The 17608-nt window shown below is 56.3% G+C and overlaps 1 protein-coding gene across 1 annotated transcript in view; it reads left to right on the top strand.

Annotated features, from left to right (window-relative positions):
- NCKIPSD (NCK interacting protein with SH3 domain) overlaps window positions 1-17608 on the top strand; it is a 40774-nt gene that overhangs the window by 10061 nt on the left and 13105 nt on the right. Inside the window, exons 2-5 of the mRNA XM_088534614.1 lie at window positions 8617-8729; window positions 9537-9738; window positions 13179-13266; window positions 15182-15774. Of these exons, the coding sequence (XP_088390740.1) occupies window positions 8617-8729; window positions 9537-9738; window positions 13179-13266; window positions 15182-15774 (996 nt within the window). The remainder of the gene's footprint in view (window positions 1-8616; window positions 8730-9536; window positions 9739-13178; window positions 13267-15181; window positions 15775-17608) is intronic.

Here is a 17608-nt window from a genome sequence, read left to right as displayed (position 1 = left end):
TTCCCTACAGGTGGAATGTCAGCAAATCCAGTTGAACCCTCTAATCTTGTTTAAGAAAGAAAAAGCCACTAAGCAAACCCGTGGATTTGTTCTTGAACTAAATCTGGAGGCAGCAGCAAGTTAGCCTCCTTCTGCTGATAAACCCAGCTGAACCTGCAATTCTCCAGGTACTTTAGTAGGTCAGCGGAAACGATGACCGTGTCCAAGTTCTGCAGCACGAAGTCTCGTTCGTTGTCCGCTCCCACTGCCTGCCAGTCACAGAACGGCTCCTGAGGCCGCAGGGGCTGTGGTTCACAGTGTCCTGGTCTTTTTTGGCTTATGCTCCATCCTCATGGTCACACGGACAGTGGTCCTTGTCTAACTGTAAGATGCTGCTGCAGATCTCGGTGCTCTCCGCATTCCTTTGGGGGAAGAGGAAGCACTTGGGTTACTGCTGTCCCACAACAGCTTGATGGTGCTGATTCCCCGGGTTTGGGCGCTGTCCCTGCTGATTGCTGCAGCAGGAGCACCTGTTTTCCAGGAGCAGAGGTACCTGCCGCCCTTGGCCGACGGGTGCCGGGTGTTTAATCCGTGGCCAGTTAGGTGTTGCAGCCCCTGGGATGCCTCGTCCCTTGCTGCCCTGCACCTGCACGCTCACCAGTGTGGAAACGGCCTCGCTCTAATTAGCCAGCACATGCAGCTCCGTGTAACACTAATGAGCAGCAGTGTGCACAGCCCCCTGCTCGGCAGTGCTGCTCCCGAAACGTCAGAACACACCGTTACGGAACCCCGCGGCGGGGGAGCGGGGAAGACGCCTGTTTCCTCCCAGAAAGAGTTGTTCCTTCTTTCGTTAAGTTCTCAAAGGGCCACCTGGAAGCCAACGGGCATTTTCAGTGTTAGCTTCCCTAGGAGCCAGGCTGCCCCGCTGTGCGTGGCCGCGCTCGGGGGCTCTCACTCGGTTCAGGGTTTGCTTTTGCCACCAGGATTGCAAAGCTGAATAGGTGTTTGCAAGACTGTGGAGATGATGTGCCTCTTAGGAGACCGGTGGCTCTTCCTTAAGTCCCTTAATGAGTGTTTTTTGCCCTAGCAATCATGTAGGTTGCTCGTGAAGCAGGAGGAATGAATGCAGGGAATGAGTATGGTTTTAACTGCCGTTCTGCTTGGATGAAGGACTGCGTCAGGAAGTGTCTGTGAAGCTTCAGAGAACCACGAGCTTCAGAGCAGCGGTGGGCTGCTCGTGTAGGCTGAGCAGTTTGGGTGGGAAGGGGCAGATATGCAAAGGTTTCTTGGTATTTGAAATGTCGGTATTAGGAAACCTGTGCCAGTGACCTGAAGAGACTCTGTACAAAAGAGAAATTGCTGGTGAGATTTATTATGTGGAAACGTTATATATAAATGGGGTCTGGGGGAGGTACGTGCTTGGGACAAGCTTTGTGGATGTGCTTGCTGTCTTGGGCCCTTGGCGAGAAACATCGGAGGGAGAAATCCTCTTGGATCGTGGGCCACCTGTGGTGCCCAGGAGCCGTCCCAAAAGGTGCTGGTAAAGGATATAGAGACTCCTGAGGATTGAAGCCCAGCTTGCAATGAGGCTTTGGGAAGGTGGAGCCCTGTTCCTGGGGCGTGGGCACAGTGTAAACCCTGTTCCTCTGCCGCCTCCTGCTCAGCGTCGCGTGCAGCCCTTCCACCCCTGCTAACAAATACTTCTTGTTGTTGATGTTTTCGTTTTTCCCCCGTTTGTTGGATATGGGTTTGTTGTATTTTGGAGTAAGTGATAGGCACAGTTTCCCCACCATGCTGATGTGTGCTTCGGGTAGGATGTGCAACTACCTGGGAGAAATGCACATTAAGATGAAAGCATTGGGTGCTCTGTATGAGTTAATGTGGTATCTGCATGTACCCCGCTGTCTTTCTTTTAATTTTGAGAGGTGAGAGGAAGAACTGCATCACTTTAGGCCAAGAGAAACAGTTTTTACTCTGCCTGTAGAGTCTAGGATACTAGAAAATTATTTCCTAGCCCGACTATTAATGGATCCTGGGGCAGGCGAGCTGCCTTTGATCCTCCTGGCTGCAAAGCCCGTGTGCAGGGCGGCCCTGGGAGGTTGTCCCCGCAGGGTGGCCGGTTCCTGTGTGACCGGCAGCTCCCAGGGCCGTTCCGGTGGCTGCGGAAGCGTTCCTGGAGATTTGCATCTGGGTTACAATTCTGGGCGGTTTACATCTGCCCAGGAATAAAATTAGCTGCTGACTTTCCTATGTTTGCCCGTGAGGATAGATGTTCTTTTCTCTCATTAGTGGCTTTAATAAAGTAAACACGGCTGTTTATGATGCAGATACCCGAAAGCTGCGCTTGTTTTCGGCATGACAGACTTGAGTTGTTCATGCCTAAATCCACAGATTCCACGTTCCTGCGCATCCTGGGCTATCTGCCTCCTGTTTCTTGATTTTCATTTTTCTCTCATAAATGGCCCGTGCTGCTGGCAGTAGCTGTGTTTAGCCCTGATAAACCACAAAGGACCTTGCGAGATGAATCACAAGTTACTGCATCTCCCTCGGGCGCGTAGCTCTGATGGACACAGGTCTGCGTCAGTCTGCGGTAGGAAAGTCCCTTTCGGTGAACACCTGCTCTGCTCTTGAATCTGCCTTTCTACATCAAGAGATTGCCAGCTTATTTGCAGGGTTATTTGCTTATTTGCAGGGTTATTTGCTTATTTGCAGGGTTATTTGCTTATTTGCAGGGTTATTTGCTTTACCCCTCTGAAAACTTAGTACTAACTCAGTTCTAATGTGCTAAAATGTACTCATGTGCTGCCCTGTATAGGTAGGGAGAGCAGTTCTCTTGAAAATCACAGAATTTTGGATTTCTCAGTCCTGCTTCTCATGTTACAGTCACCTTTTCAGCATTATGCTATAATCTCTTCTATAAAAATATCTTAGGAGAGAAAACTAAAGCTTCTAGGAGTGCCAAAAGAGGAGGCAGGAACTTGCATGGTTCCACAGACTTGTTCATCCTTTGGGCTCCATCTCTTCTCCTTGTCTGTCCAATACTTAGCAAGCAAGGTTGACTGCAGAATCTGCTTCACTCCACGTTTGCTGAATTGATTGAAACAAATATTCCCTGAGACTATCATCTTGTCATCTGCCCAGAGAGCTTCCAGTTAGTTTCGTTTTTGATCATCCTTAATGCACTTTTTATTTTTGGTAACTGAATATGAGGAGTTCTAGGAGCTGGGCTAAATCTTATGAGAAAGGAGGAAGATGAAGGATGACCATGCAAAGACTTGCAAAGATGTTTCCCTTGTTTGTTTTTTGTGACTTTTATTTCTAATATGCGAAAAGTTCCAGAATATCTGGTTACACGGGGCTCCAGCCTCTCCTTCCTGCTTTATATATCCTGGCTCATGGTCTTGAGCCTTCGTTAATGTAAAGACTGTCTTTAGTTTTCAGTGTAGACAGTAGCTCGAAGCCGTGTGTGTATAAATAGGATTTGTTTAGATGTAAGTGGAAACATGTGCTCCCTGCACAGGTGCAGCGATTGTTCCTTGCTCGTGTCTCGTGCTGAATTGGTGCTTGGAGGCCCCGCGGACGGTGCCGGAGCACTGGGAGCAGGGATTAGGACATCGGGCCATGGCGAGATACGTACGTATATGGAGACTGTTGTATTTGACCCTTCGTGCCTCTGCTTTTGTTCTCCTGGCGCGACGCGGCCTGGGAGCCCCGTGCTGGTACCCGGGGCGCTCGGAGCTGCGTGGGGAGGAAGCGGGTGGCGGATTTGGGTGTCTCGCTGTGCTGGGCACCCGGGCGCAGCGGAGGAACCAGCCCCGCGCGCGGAGCGGGCGACGTCCCCGGCCCCGCGCCCCGCTGCCGCCCGGAGCGCTCTGTCCTGGCGAGCACCGCTCTTCCCCGCGCTGTCCCCGTTAGCGCATCTCTTTGGCCAGAAACTCAGCCTTTTGCCTTCCCCTGCACAGTTTAAGCCCTTCTCTCCCGCTCTTCTTCCTCGTGGTTTTTCATTCGTGCGCACCGTGCGCGTGAGCGGTGCTGTCAGCAGGAACGCGGCGCCGTGCGGCCCCGCCGCAGCGGATCAGGGATTCGGGCTGCTCCGGCTGCCTCTTTGTCAGGAGAGCCCGGCCCGTCTTTGTTTGCTGCTGCCGGGGAGGCTGCCGCTCGCTGCGGAGCCGTGCGCGTCCCTCCTGCTCTGGGAGCAGAGCGGCTGTGCTTTGTTCAGTGGGATTTTTATGCTACTCCTTTAGGTGCTGCAGGGCAAGGTATCTTCATACTGCGACAATACATTAATGCGTATCGCTCGGCCTACAGCCTGGGGGCTGAAAATCCCTGATAGGGACTGCAGAAAGGCCGAGAGAAAGGAGCTGAATTTCCAAAGGCAAAACGGAAAGAGCAAACCCCGGCTCGCTGGTGACTCGGGAAGGGGAGCTGGGGTCGGCTCCTGCTGCCCGGCCCTGGCAGGACCCAGCCGGGGTGCAGACTGCGGGACGCGGTGCCCGGGGCCGCGTGGCCGGAGAGGCGCCGCGCTCCGCGCGCAGGGGCAGGGCGAACGCCGGGGCAGCGCGGCCGCGTCGGTGCCCCGCTGTCCACGGGGACAAAACCCGGCTGTGCTTCGCTGTGGGAGCCGGCGCGGGGGACGCGGGGACGTGGGGACGTGGGGACGGGCACTGCGGAGCAGCAGAAGCACCTTCCAGCGCTAAAAGCGGGGGACATGGGGGGAAAGCGGCGTGATTCCTCACAGCAGCCCCCGCGGAGGCCGGGGAAGGCCTGCCCTGCGCTGGTGGGTGCTCTGGTACCTATAGGACCCCCTGCAAATGCCTCCCGAGAGCTGCGATTGCTGCGGGCGGCCAAGCACGTTCTGCTGCGCGACGGTGCCGCGCGTGGCGGGGGCGCCGGGTGAAGGTGGCGCTGGAGGTGACGGCTCTGGGGCAGCGGCGAGAAGGTGGCGAGGCAGCCTGCGCCCCGCGGCCTCACCGCTTTGTTCCACCCGCTCGGGCTCCTCACCTGCTCGTCCCTGGAGCTGCAGGGTTGAGCGCGTCCCCGTCTGCACGTGCGGCCCCGGCCCGACCGCCTGGCTCGGAGGTGGCCCTTGAGAGCGCCCTTGGCCTGGGGAAAGGCTCCCCGCGCCGCGGTCGCAGCACCGCGCTCCGGGGCCCGTCCCTGCCCTCGGCACGTGCGGAGCCGCCTTCCGCACAGGGCAGCGGGAAGAGATTGGCAGGTGGCCCCTGGGAAAGCCTTTGTTTGCTCGAGTTGTTAGCAAGGAGAGAGGGAATAATGATTTATTGATGCTTCTGTAATTCTCCTCCACTGGGCTATGAAGGAGGAAATTCAGTTTTCGCTCTCATATTCACAGGTCTAATTGAGCTGTAACTTGCCTCGAAGTCAGACTCGCCTGCAGGAGATGGTCTGGGGGTGCTGAGGACTCCCCTTCTCTGCGGTGCAGCTCTGGGCCGTGCGGCTCATCCCCGTAGCCAGTCTGGGCAGCTGCCAGCCCTGCTCCTCTGCTCCTCCCCTGGTGTCCAGGCTGGTCTTGGTAGGCTGCTTATAGAGGACAGGATTTGTCAGCTACAGCTTTTTTTTTTTTATAAGATCAGAAATATATCATGGACGGATTAATGGCCACTCTTTTCTGGAATGAGTTGCCATATAAGTGTCTCTAGTTACCAGCAAGGATCTGGCATGCAGGGAGGCCCTGGCCGTGCGGCTACCCGTGTTGCTGCAGTAAACCCAGCTGAATTCCTGGCTTTTCTTCGTGCCTCTCCTCTGGCAGCCTTCCCCCATGGTCAATACCCTTTCTGCGCTGTCCCCTGCTTGTGTCTGAGCCTCGGCTCGCTCTGTGATGAGCAGGTTTCACCTCTGCACGAGGGACAGGGACAGGTCTGCAGCGAGGGGCAGCGTCACACTCGGAGCAGGGATGTCCCGTGCTCCGCTCGGATCCCCGGTGCTGCTCCGAGCGCCAGCCCTTCCAGACCGTGGGAGGAGCGGCGAGGGGGCTGGAGCAGCTCGGATGTGCAGCCCTGCGAGCCGGTCACCACCTGGATCCTCGGGAAGGACGGGCTGGAAAGCAGCCCCGGGCAGACCTGCCTTCTGCCCCCACCTCGTCCGTGCTCCTAGTTCTGCTGGTTTTGCCCGTTCCCTTCCCAAAGTGCCGTTTCAATTGACCTCGGGGAACGTGCGGCCGGCTCGTTCCTGTCAAGTGATTTATTTGGGATATCAGTTCTCCTTTGTTATGTTCATTCATATAGTGCTGGGAGCCCCAGTGCTGCGTGTCCTGCAGACCCCGAGCGCGAGGGGGTCCCCTCTGCCGAAGATGCGGCCAGCTGAGTGGGTTGGAAGAGCAGGAGGAAAGGATGGGATTTATGAGCAGTGCGAGCAGTGTAATGAAGTGCAAGTTAATGCTGCTTTTTCTGTGCAAGTCCTTCTGACAAGTCATGTTAGTGATACAGAACTGGACAGGAAAAATGAAGGGGCTGCACAGCCACAAAAAGCCAGTTATCGCGTTGCTGCTGTAAAAATATGTTGGAGCAGATACGAAGCGCTGCCTCTGTCCCACATAGCATCATGCACAGGGAAGAGCGCTTCGCCCAGGGCTTTCTGGTGGCTTGGGGACAACTTTGGGAGGTCCCTGCACCCGTGCACTTGCTGTTCCTCTTTCCCAGAGGAAACGTGCAGCTCGCCTTAATTTTCTGTTGTCATCTCAGAAAATGAAATGCATTCCCTGGAATATCTTGTGTCTCCTCCTGATGCTCCTGTAAATGTATCCAGGTGAGCTCTGCTTGGTTTCCTTTATTGCATCTTTAGTTATAGGTGGCAAAATTCCCCCTGGGATTGGGCTGTTTGGAGCCCAGCCCTGACAGCATGTCCTGAGTATTGGTTTGATCCTTGTCTGTCAGTGGATTGAATTTGGTAGATTTTTTTAGCATACCTGGTTTTAATTGTATAAGTCCCTCCTGTTTTCTTCCTTATCTATTTTCCTCGAGGGGAAAAAAAAGGGAACCAGCAAAATCAATCCTCTGTTTTTAACAGCCCCCTCAAAACTAAGGGAGCTTCAGAGGGAGCCTCTCATTCTCAGCCCTGTTTGGTGTTTTCCCTCAGACTCTGCAGTTGCCGTTATTTGGTGTAGTAATTAATCAGCACATAAATAATACATCGGGTGTTATCAGAGGGCTGCACGGCGGCGCGGGAGGCCTGCACGGCCTTGTCTGCCTCGTGCTGCTCCGCAGCCCCGAGGGCCCATTAGGAGCATCTGAGATGAGGCCGGATCCTTGGCCGGATCAGGGGCTGCCCTGCTGGACGAGCTGGGATGGAGGGGTGAGCGCTCGACCCGCCGCAGCGAGGGCCGGGACATGGGGGTGAGCGCTCAACGCGCCGCAGGGAGGGCCGGGACGCAGGGTGAGCGCTCGATCCGCCGCAGCGAGGGCCGGGACGCAGGGTGAGCGCTCAACGCGCCGCAGCGAGGGCCGGGACGCAGGGTGAGCGCTCAACGCGCCGCAGCGAGGGCCGGGACGCAGGGTGAGCGCTCGACCCGCCGCAGCGAGGGCCGGGACGCAGGGTGAGCGCTCGATCCGCCGCAGCGAGGGCCGGGACATGGGGGTGAGCGCTCAACGCGCCGCAGCGAGGGCCGGGACGCAGGGTGAGCGCTCGACGCGCTGCAGCGAGGGCCGGGACGCAGGGGTTGGCGCTCGACCCGCCGCAGCGAGGGCCGGGACGCAGGGGTTGGCGCTCGACCCGCCGCAGCGAGGGCCGGGACGCAGGGTGAGCGCTCAACGCGCCGCAGCGAGGGCCGGGACGCAGGGTGAGCGCTCAAAGCACCACAGCGAGGGCCGGGACGTGGGGGTGAGCGCTCGATCCGCCGCAGCGAGGGCCGGGACGCAGGGTGAGCGCTCAACGCGGTGCAGCGAGGGCCGGGACACGGGGGTGAGCGCTCAACGCGCCGCGGCGAGGGCCGGGACGCAGGGTGAGCGCTCAACGCGCCGCAGCGAGGGCCGGGACGCAGGGTGAGCGCTCAACGCGCCGCAGCGAGGGCCGGGACGCAGGTTGAGCGCTCGACCCGCTGCAGCGAGGGCCGGGACGCAGGGTGAGCGCTCAATGCGCCGCAGCGAGGGCCGGGACGCAGGGTGAGCACTCGACCCGCCGCAGCGAGGGCCGGGACACGGGGGTGAGCGCTCGACCCGCCGCAGCGAGCAGCAGAGGAGCCGGGACGCACAGGTGCACCCTGTGCAGCAGGGTGGTGAGAGCGGAGAGTCCTGAGCTGGGAATAACAGGGCTTTGCGGAGAGGTCTCCGAGGCTCTCCGTAATGTCCGGATATCCGAGGCTGCTCTGTGGTCCTGCTGGTCTCCCCGCACGGCCCACGATTGCTGGACCTCAGGGCCTGAACGCAAGAGGGGCACCGAGCCGTGGGGCACTCGCTGCGGCTCCTAACGGTGCCTGTCTCTTCCAACCATAAACCCTGCCTGGGCAGGCTCCGTTCTGAGCACAGCTTCCAACGTGTTTCCTGTGGAGGAAGGAGGGAAAAGGCCGGCAGTGCCAGGATCGTGCAGTCCCCTGGGGGGTTCATGTGCTTTAGTCCTGCTGGAAGCTCTGGGGTTACAGGATTGCAGCCAGAGCAGTTCAGTAATGTGAGCTGTCTCCTTTCCCAGGTGCTGGAGCAAGATGTGGTCCTGCAGTCCATTGACCGGGCCATCGAGGCCGTGCACAACGCGGCCATGAAGAACGGGGGCAAGTACAACCTGGAGCAGAGAGATGTCCTGCAGTGAGTACTGCCACCAGGGAGAGGTGGCACGTGGGGGGCGGTCAGCGTGTGACACCTCTGTCTTCTCTGGTCTTGGGGGACAAGTTGGACCTCGCTGACCCGAGGCCCTGCGCGTGCCCATGTGCCCCATGAGCTCTCCAGGTCTGCTGGTTGCTCTGCTGCTCTTCCTGCCAGCTGCTCCCAACAAAGCGGTGCTTCGTCTTGCCCTTCCCTGCATATATGAAGCTGCATTGTAGATTTAGAGGAGGAATCCGGAGCCTTTCCTGTTTTGCTTTCTCCTCTCCGCCAGCCAGGGATTGCAGGAGTTGGTAGCCGTGTGGCACAGGCTCTTCGTGGTGGTCACAAATAATTGATTATGATGAGAATTTTCTTCCTCTGCCACCTCACGCCGTGTGCTGATGCACGCTGGCTTCATCTCCACGGAACAGGGATTCTGAAGTGCAGGCAATCTCCGAGGCTTCCAGTGCAATATATAACTCCCCTGGAGAAGAGGCATTTTTCTCCTGTGAACTTATGAATAAATCATAGGCCTTTTGCAGAGCCCCTTCCTTCCTCCCCCAGAAGTGCTTCCTTGATTGTTAATGAAACTGGAGTCAGTCATCAGAGTAGCGTAACCCCATTCTGAGATATCTGTCTATATATATGTGTGTGTGTGTGTGTGTGTGTGTATATAGAGAGATATTTATCTATAGATATCTCAGAATGGGGTTTTATATATGAAAACAGCACAATATCTCATTTAAACACTGCGACACAGTGTCTCCCTTTCACTGCTCTGCTGTTCCTCATGTTGTCGTTCCATTCCAGAAAACTGATCCATCACCGCAAGGAGACCGTGTCCCGCAAAAGTCACTCGCCAACCCCTCCGGGGATGGTTATGAGCCAGTCCTCCAGCGACCACCACCTGGACGTGGCGCGGCAGCCCAACGGGGTCTGCCGGAGCGGCTACGAGCGGCACCACAGCCTGCCAAACACCGAGTTTGAGGAGGAGGATGAAGGCCTCTACCAGGTAGCAGTGGCTGGCGCTTTCCTGCTTCGATGCTGTGACACTGCTTGTTCTGGTTAATGAAGGGCCTTGTGCAGCTGAGGCCACAGCGAAAGTATCTGTTGCTTGTTTGGGACTGCTGTGGTGTTTCCCTGGGTGCTGCAAATTGAACTTTTGCTCTGTTTAAGGAGTCTGGAACAGTCTCAGTGTATTATTTACACTCTTAATGCTTTCGGAGATCCTTGGGGGTCCAAGGCTTTATGGTGATGTGTAAGAGCTGCTCTCATTTGGATGACTATTTTTCTGACAACTTTCTAAAATGTTCCAGGCTCCTCAGAGGATACTTTGACATAAGCAGCAGAGCTCTCTCTGGGTACTCAACACAGCTTTTTATTTCTCCCTTGTTACATCTGCACAACAAGATCTTTGCTCTTTAAGCATTTATCTGCTGTGGCTGCTTTTTTTGCTACTTAGGTCTTAAAATGCAAGATCCTGCTTTGTCTGATTGTTCCTCCTAGTGATGAATCAGGGGTAAAATGCGGGAAACACAATTTAGAAGCTGTTTTTTTATCTAAATGGTACATGTTCCAAGGTTGCAGCGTGGCGTCAGCAAGGCTCCAAAGAAGTCTCCAAGGACGGATGCCTCAAGCGTTCCGGATGAATTATGTGGCTGATTACACGGCATAGGTGGGGTTGGAAGGTAGGGCTAAAGGCTAAGCAAGGATGAGCAGGGAGGTGTTCTCCTCCTGCAGATGAACATGTACCCTGTAGCGTGTCTTCCTCTGCCTGGGATAGCTGTTTGGAAGCAGTGTCACCAGGCACTGCTGCGCTGCTGCTGTGCCAGGCTTGTTTTACACCTAAAGACTGGTGAGTTTGCAGAAATGAAGGGAAGCTCCGGCTCCTGCAGAACATGGGCAGCCTCACAGATCCCATTTTTCTCCTTGATGTTGGTTCTCTCTTCTGGCACCCAGTGGAGCGCCTTCAGGCCCGTGCACCCTGCTGATTCTCCATCTTCCTCTGCTTATCTGATCGCTTGAAGTCAGAAAAGAGCAAGGCAAGTTCCCTGTCTGACAGGGAGCCTGGGGGGCAGCACTGGTGTCCAGCGCTTTGTCCTGCGCTGAAAGGGCTCGTTGAGGTTGTGTCTCTTGGATGGAGGAATTTCCCGCATGCTTTGAAAGCACAAAACGGAGGAAATCATCGCTTTCCTCCACTCTGTCTGCTTATGCACTGCCGAAGAGGAGACCTACTGAAATCTCAACTTTTTCAATAGCTTTTGAGAAGCAGAAGTACAGGGATGTGCTCTGTACTTTTTCAGCTTTCTAAGTGCATCTTGGTTTGCGTCTGCAAGCTCGAGTAAAATTTTGAAGTGCAGATTCCCCGTTGGCAGCAGTGTGGGCTGCTCTGCTCCCCATGGGACCGCCTGGAGAACCAGGTCCTCACACCCACGCTGAGCCCTTGCTCAGCTCCTGAGGAGCAGGGACCCTGCAGCAGGTGAACAGCAGGTGCCGAGGAGCAGCCTGGGCTCTGGGGATGATGCAGCTGGTTTGCTGCACGTCTGCCCCCCGAGTCCTGCCCGCGTTGGTGCCACCCGCCCGATGCTCCGTGTTCTCCTGCCTGCGCGCTGCCCTCCGGGGCTCTGAGCTGGCACCAGGCGTGCGCCTGTTAACACTAATCTCTAGTAGTTACGTTACACCCTGGTATATTTAGAAGGGATAACAAAGGCCTGGACATACTTGAGGACGACCCAGCCCGCTCTGTCTCCAGATAATGTCACGCCGCTGCTCCAGCCTGGCCGCTGAGCCCCGCTGCTGCGGTAATTGCGACCGTGCTGTGCCAGGCAGCCCTGGCTCGCGCTCTCCCTGTCGCACAGCTGAGCCTGCCCCATTTGGGGCCAGCCGGGCTCTGCAGAGAGCTCTCGGGCTCGCGTGTGCCCCTCTCAGCTGTGCAGTCTCTTTTTGGACCACAGTTATGGTTTGGAAAGGACAAGTATGTGCTTATGAGATTCCAGCGGGCTCCCTGCGAGAGGTTTTGCATTGCAGAGATTTTGCAATGAAAAATCATGTCGCGTTTTACCCGGATAACAGGGGAGGGAGGGAGCAAGAGAGCCCTTCCTAAAAGGCTGTGTAAAATGCTGATTTCAGATTTTCAGTAGGCTCCTCTGAGGGACGAGTGCTGTATTATTGGCGTCTGGCACCAAGTGTTCAAATACTTGAAGCTGCAGCTCCTAGGGGCATCTCCTTTGCAGGAATGTCCTTGCTCCCATCTCGGAGGAAATTTTTGTCCTCCTTGGTTCCAGAGAAGGTGCACTTCTTGTTTTCCTTTCTTCAGAGCTATTTAAATGCAATTTTACTCCTGGATTTTTTCCAGGAGCAGTGTCAGTTTTTCGCTCAGGGGTTGGCAGTGCTCTGCTCAGCGCTGTAGGGCTGTCCTGGAGTTCAGTATCGATCCCTCTTTCCAGGTCACAGCTACTCTTCTCTTTCAGGGCTAAAGAAATACAGAAAATCAGCATTGTGGAATGGCCTGGATGTCACTGTGGCAGAGTCCAGATGGTTTCCTTGAGCTGTTGCTGAGAGATTCAGGCCATAATCACTTTTCCCTTCTGATTCTGCCCTAAACTGCATTTCTGCAAGCAGCAATTGCAATATCTCATAAAAACGGAGGTGTTTCAGCGATAGCCAGAGCTTGCTACGTGATCGGGGGTGATGTTACAGCCCACTGCGGTGATTCCAGGTGCAAAAGGCACAGGCGATCGTGGCATCTGTATCCAGCAGGGAGAGATCAGAGCATAGAAATCTGGGTCAGGGGCTCTTATGTTCCTGGCTCAGCTTTGCTTGGAGAGGAGACTTGCAGGAGAGGTACCAGATGCAGGGAGTTGGTGCAACTCGCCAGCAAGAGCTTTCCCCAGCGGGTTTTGCTGTCGTGTAGAACTGCACTGTGATTCTAGACCGATTTTTCTCCCCCCCTGCATAAGTCGGAATAGCTATGAAAGCATGGAAAAGGAATGTCCGTGTCTGCAGTCCTTGGCTTTGTCTTTTTGCAAGGGTATTTGTAGCTGATGTAATGGATCTCTGCAGAAGCCTGTCTAAATATGCGCTCTGTTTGCAGCCTCTGTGGAGCTATTGAGAGTAATGTAGAGTCACGGTGGATGTGTGGGACTGCCTTTGCAATAGGGAAGGAGGAAATGCCTGACAGGTCTGCACGGCGTGCGTGCTCTGTGCTGCTGAACACAGCAATTAAGCAAGGGCTGCTTCCCTGTCACGGGGAGGGGATGAAGCAGGTTTGAGTCCTGCTTTGTTCTTCTAGGAAGCTGCCTATTAATATCTGTCCTCCTGAGAAAACTTCCTGGAATGATGAGAGAGATGTAAGGGCAAATTTACACGCGCACACACACAAAGGAGGGCTTTATAGCAGGGGATGTCTTTATTGTCAACCTCCTTTGATTGCTCTAAAATGCTTCCTTCCAGATCCCCCCGCAGCCCCGACGCGCTGCTCCCGTCACGCCTCCACCTCCGGAGAAGCGCAGGAGCGCCCAGATCGCTGCAGCCGCCAAGAGTAAGGAGGGCTCCGTCACCCGTGGGGCTCCGTCACCCGTGGGGCTCCGTCACCCGTGGGGCTCCGTCACCCGTGGGGCTCCGTCACCCCGTGGGGCTCCGTCAGGAGAGGCCAGAGCCGTGCCACGCTTAGAGCATCCCTTTGCTGGGTGCCAAAGGGAACCCAGGACTTGAATTGGTTTGCGTTCCCAGAGGGTTCAGACCTGGCGGTGGTGGCCAGGGCACCCTTGGGTCCTCTCTCAGCTCCAAGGACGCTGCCTGGGCCTCGCACGCTCTCCTGGCAGCTGTGCAGTATCCGCATGGGCTTCCCGATCCGGCTGCCTCGGAGAAGGGGCTCTCCCTGGGGAAGCAGCCTCCTCGCTGCCCAGCTGGCCGGCCCGACCAGGGCACGGCCTGTGCGTTAAGGTCCCCGTGGCCGTGTCTGCCGCAGGTGCTGCGGGTACCTCTGCCGAGGCAGAACTGGGATAAGGGTGGAGGATTCCTGGCCGGAGCTCACCGGTAGCGCTTCCAGGACAGGCTCGGGTCTGCTTTGGGCTCCCAGGCTGCGGAGCTTTGTACGAGGCTCAGATGAGATCCGTGTGGAATTGGTGTCTGTGGGAATGACACCGTCCCCAGAGCAGCAGTGACCGCTGGCACGGCCATGTCCGCACTGCGAGCAGGTAGGGGAGCTGGTAGGCATGGAAAAAAAGGGAGAAGGAGGGGAAAGAAGGGGGATGCTCAACCTCTTTGGGAGAAAGGAGTGCATTTTTGCTGCCCAGTTTGTTCTTGCCTTGGGATGGCTCCTTCGTTCTGGTGGGGAACTCATGGAGACATACCCAAAAGGACGGAGCAGCGCCAGGCTGGGTACGTGCAGCAAGAGGTGTCATAGCTGCAGGGTGGGCTGTGCAGCAGAAGACAAATGTGAAGGCACTTCATGTGGCTGCTCCTCGTTTGGAATGGGAGGAAGCTGGTGCAGCAGGAAAACGGGGAGGCTCTGGGAATGCCCGTGCAGAGCGAGGCTGCGCTCTGGGGAGGGAGCTCCCCACGGGCTGCGCTCCTCCTCACCCAGCTCCAGCACCCGCTCTGCTCTCTGTGCTCTGCACGAAGGTATCCGAGCGCTTGCCCAAGAAACCGTCTATTTTTATAGTCAAGGAAGGATTCACATATGTTTCTGTCCCCTGGAAACTAATGTGTAAGGCTTAGCAGAGCTGCATATTAGGCCTGTCAGTAAAGAAAAATCGTAACAATTTGATTGTCTAGGGTAGATTTCTTTTTTTCCCAGAGAAGTGGGACAACTACCATTCCAGGAGCTAGGCAAAACTAGAAGGGAGAAAGAAATAAGGCAGAAAATCCTCTGGTGGCCTGTGCAAGCGGTGTGTGCTGTCAGGTCTGTGGGGCTGGTGCTCAGACGTGGAGGAGTGTTGAGGGGGACAGCCCACGAGCGCTTGTCACCAAATGTTTACCCCGGTGCTGCTGCTCCCTGGTGTGCGTGTGCAGCTGGTGCCAAAGGGACAGATCTGTGCAAGAGGGAGATGCTGGCACGCCAAGGCCCCGGCGTCTCCGGATTCTCGGTCATGTCATTCCAAAGCACAGGCTTACCTCCCGAACACAGGGAAAGGCTCTTGCTAAGCCGAGGGAATAGACTTTTCTGTCCCTTAGTCCCGTTCCTGCCTGCCTCCCTTCCCCTGCTGGAACACTAAGCCCTTTGAAGGGTATTCATCTCAACAGAGCAGTTTTCCCCCTTCTGAAGAGGTGATTGTGCGGGAATGCTCCAGAGGGAACAAAATTTTGCTTTGAGATAAGTGAGGCAGGAAGAGGAGTTAAACTGCTCTGCTGGCATGCACAATGAGCCTTTTAATGCCTCTGCTGCAGCGAGCTGGGTTTTTCTTTTTCCCTTTGATGCTGTCGCTAAGGCATTTTTAATTGTTCCCTTCCAGATACTGTTGAAATTATCCCGGGGTCAGCTTCCAGCGCCTCCTCCGTAAGCACCGCGTCCCTGGACACCTTGTACACGGCGTCCTCCGCGTCGGAAGCCGCGCTGCCGACGGCCGCGTCCAGCCCGGCGCACACGCCGCCGCCGGTGCCCAGCCGCAGCGTCCACACCACCATCACCCGCAACCTGGACGCGGGCCCGGCCGCGCACTCGCGCCGCGGGGCCGCCCCGAAGGAGGGCGGCGGCAGCAGCAGCAAGTCCCCGCAGGGCAGGCGGGCGGCCCCCGCGCCGCCCCGCGCCGCCGACGGGCACGAGGATCCGCAGGCGGCGCCGGGCCTGGAGGCCTTCAGCGCCCTCGGCCTCGACGACAAGAGGGCGGCCGCGGGGGAGCCCGCAGGCCCCGAGCCCGGCGCGCTGGCGGCCGCCGTGCCCAAGACCATCGGGGCCGAGCTCATCGAGCTGGTGCGCAGGAACACGCACCTCAGCTACGAGCTGTCCCGCGTGGCCATCGGCGTGGTCATCGGCCACATCCAGAGCTCCGTCCCGGCCACCAGCAACATCATGGAGCAGATCCTCATCTCTGTGGTGGAGAGTAAGGTAACGAGGGCAGGGGCCACAAAGGGCCACGGCACCGGTGTTGGCTGCAAGGTGTCATGGGCTCCCGGCTCTTTCTCCCCTCTAGTTTGTGAGGGGAAGTGTAGGGAGATCCCAGAGGAAGGGGGATATCACAGAATCCCAGAATGGCTGAGGTTGGCAGGGACCTCTAGAGATCTAGTCCAGCCCCTCTGCACAAGCAGGGACGCCCATGGCACAGGGTCCATCCAGGTGGGTTTGAAGATCTCCAGAGAAGGAGCCTCCGCAGCCTCTCCGGGCAGCCTGTGCCAGGGCTCTGGAGATGCCCCAAGGGGGAGGGCAGAGATGCCCCCCGGTGTGAAGGACTAGCCGAGGGGAGCGGGGGTTCCAGCCAGGGTCAGTGCTGGTAGCACAGCAGGGAGCCGGGGACCGTGAGCGTCTTCGCCGGGGAGCTGCACGTGTGAGCGCGGCCTCGCCAGGGGGTCGGAGAAGAGGGACCTGGGCTGGCGTGGGGCTCCTTGGCGTGGTGGGAAACGGGGCCTCCACTTGGCCTTCGTGATTGCTGCCAGAGTGAAAGCAGAGAGAAATGAAAGGAAAATGCAAGAGGGTTGACACCAAAGGACGGGGGGCAGGAGCATGGCGGAGATGTGCTGAATGCTGAAAATTAATAGACTGCGCCGTGCAGGAAGAAAAAGCAGAGGAGCAAGAGCTGCAGCTAAAGGCTGCGGCGGAAAGGTCAATTGGGAGTGAAATACAGAAGCAAAACGAGTCTGGCTGCCTCCCCGCTCCGGCCCAGCTGTGGGCCCCGCTGTGAGCGCCCACGAGAGCCGTTGTGACAGCGCGGAGCTGGGGACAGACATTAGTGCTGGCTCTTGAAGAGGTGATTTCTGTGGCAAATGCAGCAAAGAGAAGCTGGGAAAAACGGAGTCCTAGTAATAAGTGGTTGTGTATAGAAACCTTTTGTAACATAACGTGTTGCGAGAACCTTGTGTTTTCTTGCAGCGTGCTGGGATCTGCGTGGGCTCGGCGTGCCCTTGCCTCTCATCAATCTGCGTGTGTTTTATTCCTACAATGTGGAGCACACAGCTTTTCTGTTGTTGGTGTCTCGCTCTGTCTACCTCTCTATTACGCCATGAAACACTGCTCAGCCTTTTTTCTCTTTTCCCCTTCCTTCTTTAACCACAGAAGAGTGGAGAAAGAGCCCGATCTTCAGCTTGCTCTAAACAGGCCTTACACCAAAACGATCCCGCGTTCCTCCCCGCTCTATTGCAGAGGCCTGAGGGGAAAGGTAGAGGTAAAGGAAAGCTGCCCACAGCCAGCGTGGCAATAGCTGCGTGTGCCCGGGCAGCCCCTGCTTGCTGGGTACAGCCCCAAGAAGCACATTTCACACAAACGCCTGGCCTTAGAGTTGCAGTGCTAATGGCGAGATTCTAATGAACTGTTTGGAGGCATTTGCATACAGAAAACTAGTGGCATTCAAATTTTACATCAAATCCGAGTCCAGTTAACTATGCGTTGAATAGAGCATCCTGTAAGCAACCATCAGGTCTCAGTTTGTGGCCGTAGCCCAACAGTTAATTGCTTCCTACTCCCGAAACAATATAGTATCAACGTGTGATCTGGATTCAGCAAAAAAAATTCAGCTTTTTCAGGCAAATGTTCTGGCTCTGACACGCACTCTAAGCAGTCCCATTCGGATTCCTGCTGTTTGGACCTTGGACAAGACTGGAATATTATTTCGATCTTAAATACCTGCTCTCAGGATACAATAATTTAAACTCCATGCAAGTCATTTAGTGAAGGACAAGCAGGTGCCAAGGTTCTGCAGCTGGGAATTGAAACCCTCCGTTCATGGCCG

Source organism: Tinamus guttatus, unplaced genomic scaffold, assembly GCF_059628265.1.
Source record: "Tinamus guttatus ecotype Peru unplaced genomic scaffold, ASM5962826v1 Tinamus_guttatus_pri_ptg000580l, whole genome shotgun sequence".
Lineage (NCBI taxonomy): Eukaryota > Metazoa > Chordata > Aves > Tinamiformes > Tinamidae > Tinamus > Tinamus guttatus.
The sequence above is the reverse complement of the archived record's forward strand: the minus strand, read 5'-3'. Positions and strand labels throughout refer to the sequence as shown.